General features: G+C 44.4%; 1 protein-coding gene across 1 annotated transcript; it reads right to left on the bottom strand.

The window, feature by feature from the left end:
* Positions 1-760: 760 nt before the first annotated feature.
* On the bottom strand, positions 761-1,465 carry LOC141651343 (uncharacterized). The gene has a single exon (XM_074459061.1). It carries the CDS (start codon positions 1,463-1,465, stop codon positions 761-763), a length of 705 nt encoding a protein of 234 aa, XP_074315162.1.
* Positions 1,466-2,439: the final 974 nt, after the last annotated feature.

Raw genomic sequence — 2,439 nt, 5'->3', positions numbered from 1 at the left:
GCAACTTCCACGATGTGACGAGGCATAGTCCAGGGGCGGAGCCAGGATTTAAATTAAGGGGTAGCGAAATTTTTATAAGTTATTTTCCTATTAAAAGAACCATAAGCATAAGAACAATATAGATTTTATAGTACCAGTTCATTTTTTATTATCTATAATAATCACTTTTTTTTTTAATTTGGAAATAAGGTAAAATGTTTTCGCGATTATTGTCGTCGTCGTTGTTGTTGATAGCGTGTTATATTTTACACACAAATTCTTGTCTTGCATATCCGTCTTAAGGTTAAAACGGACAAATAAAATAGATGAGACAAAAGTGAAAAGCGTCATATATATCATACTCTTTCCGTCTTAGCCATGTGCTTAAAGGACTAGTATATAATAAATTTATATAATCCAATAGGTTGGGATTTTAAGAATAAGAAGATGTGTGGAGAGAAAATCTAAATGAGGTAAAAAAATGCATCTAAAAGACTAGTATATAATAAATTTATGTAATCCAAGGATTTTAAGAATAAGAAAATCTGTGGAGAGAAAAACTAAATTAGGTAAAAAAATGTATCTAAGGGGAATTGAACACGGGTTTCCTGTAAAAAAAAGCCAACAGCTTCACCACTAGACTACAAACAAATTGATGTGAATATTGCAAAGTGATTTATAATTATTCTTGAAACCAAACCAGCGACAAACGGGGTAGCAGATCTTCATCTTTCTCGTTGAATTTTCTGGGTTTGGGGTAGCAGCTGCTACCCCGTGCTACTTAGTAGCTACGCCCCTGCATAGTCGATCCATCGAGGAAATTACCTCCACCAAGCGTACAAGAATGAGCTAAACAATGAGCAGCTCTATTATAGTTTCGACTAACATGCGACCACGTAACAAAATCAAAACAAGAACGTAAATCTAAAACTTCTTTAATGACTATATGAAAGTCACTCCGTCCACACGTGTTTCCTTGAAGAGCTTCAATCACATCTTTGCAATCGGTTTCGACTCGAACCCGCCTATGCTTCATCTTCATAGCCCACCTCAGACCCACCAGAACTGCCTCAACTTCCGCGACCCTCACCTCGAACTCCTGCCTGCGTCTCTCCTCCCAACCCCATAGTACACCACCCGTATCATCTCGACAAATGACACCAATCCCCATGCCCATCCCTTCTTTAACCCCGGCATCTACACTCACCACCACCTCATACCCTCCCAAAATCCTCCTCTGTTCAGCCACCCCCTGCGCAATCACCCTGCTTTTCCCCTTCTCAGCCGACTGCAAACACCCCTCCTCTAGTTCATCCATCTCCCGCATCAATTCCCTCACCCTCTTAACAATCCCGTCTATTTGCACCACCTTATTCTCGAAAACGACCTTATTGCGCATCTCCCACATAGCCCATACACCCAAAATGAAGACCGTGATCTCCTGTTCATCGAGCTCCCTCATAACATCCTCCACCCACTCCCTCATCCTCTCATACTGTAATACCCGCCCTTTTAGGGACCCGTTGACCGACGTTGACCAACCTTGGGAGCAGGTGAAGGTTCTTGGGAATGCGTGCCAGAGATGCCTAGTGTTTTGTTAGGATATGAGGATGAGTGGTACTCGACAGAGTAGAGGTTACTCAATCGAGTAGCTTGGGTACTCGATCGAGTAGAGGCCACTCGATCGAGTAGGTTGGTTACTCGATCGAGTAGCGTCTTTACGGCGAGGGTTTATAATCGTGTTTTGTTAAAACCGCAAATCATTTCCGCCTCCTTCCTTCAGACCTATATGTCGCCTCCCTCCTTTCCCTTCACCAAATACCTTCCATGGGAGCCTTTGAGGATGCTAGTGCCTTGAGGATGATTTGCTTGAGTCGGGTAGCGGTCTTAACGCCGTTGTGAGATGCGTAGGTATGTCATCATCATCGTCTTTATCTTTGTTGTTCCTTGTAGGGTTGTAGTGGTAGTTATAGACTTGTATGCTGTTTGTATAGGGGTTGCGTGCTTGGTTGATGTCTTGTGGTTGATCAAGGAATTGATGCGGATGGCTTAAAGGTAGGTTCGCCTACTCAGTTTCTGTTGGTTGTCTAGTGTGTCGGTTGTTGTATCGTTAGTGTATCGTTGTTGTGACCGTGTGGCTGATTGTGTATGGTAATCGGTTGGTGTGCTCTGTTTCATTGGTTGTTGTTATAGTGCAGCTATCTGTGATTGATTATCTTGGGTTCTCGAGGTGCGTCCTCGGCTGAGTGGAGTCGCTTGCGGGAGTGGCTTCACGCCCTAGTTTCGCCCTCCGTGGAACCCGCCACGGGAGGGGATGTGCACATTAATGTGACAGGGTTATCGCTCAGTATGATGAGCGGGGCTTAGGTGGGAACGGCTGTGGTCCCCCACTGGCAGGGCTGGTCCAGTGGACAGTCGGTGACGGTGATTGGTTGGAGTGGTTGTGACTGGTGTGTGTTT

This window comes from Silene latifolia, chromosome 4 (genome assembly GCF_048544455.1).
Source record: "Silene latifolia isolate original U9 population chromosome 4, ASM4854445v1, whole genome shotgun sequence".
In the NCBI taxonomy this organism is placed as follows: Eukaryota; Viridiplantae; Streptophyta; class Magnoliopsida; order Caryophyllales; family Caryophyllaceae; genus Silene; species Silene latifolia.
Note: the sequence above shows the minus strand (reverse complement) of the source record. Positions and strands in the feature narration are given on the sequence as shown.

Bases quoted from the DNA above. Each gene is read 5' to 3' on its own strand.
- LOC141651343 (XM_074459061.1), bottom strand. From the start codon at position 1,465: ATGAGGGAGTGGGTGGAGGATGTTATGAGGGAGCTCGATGAACAGGAG.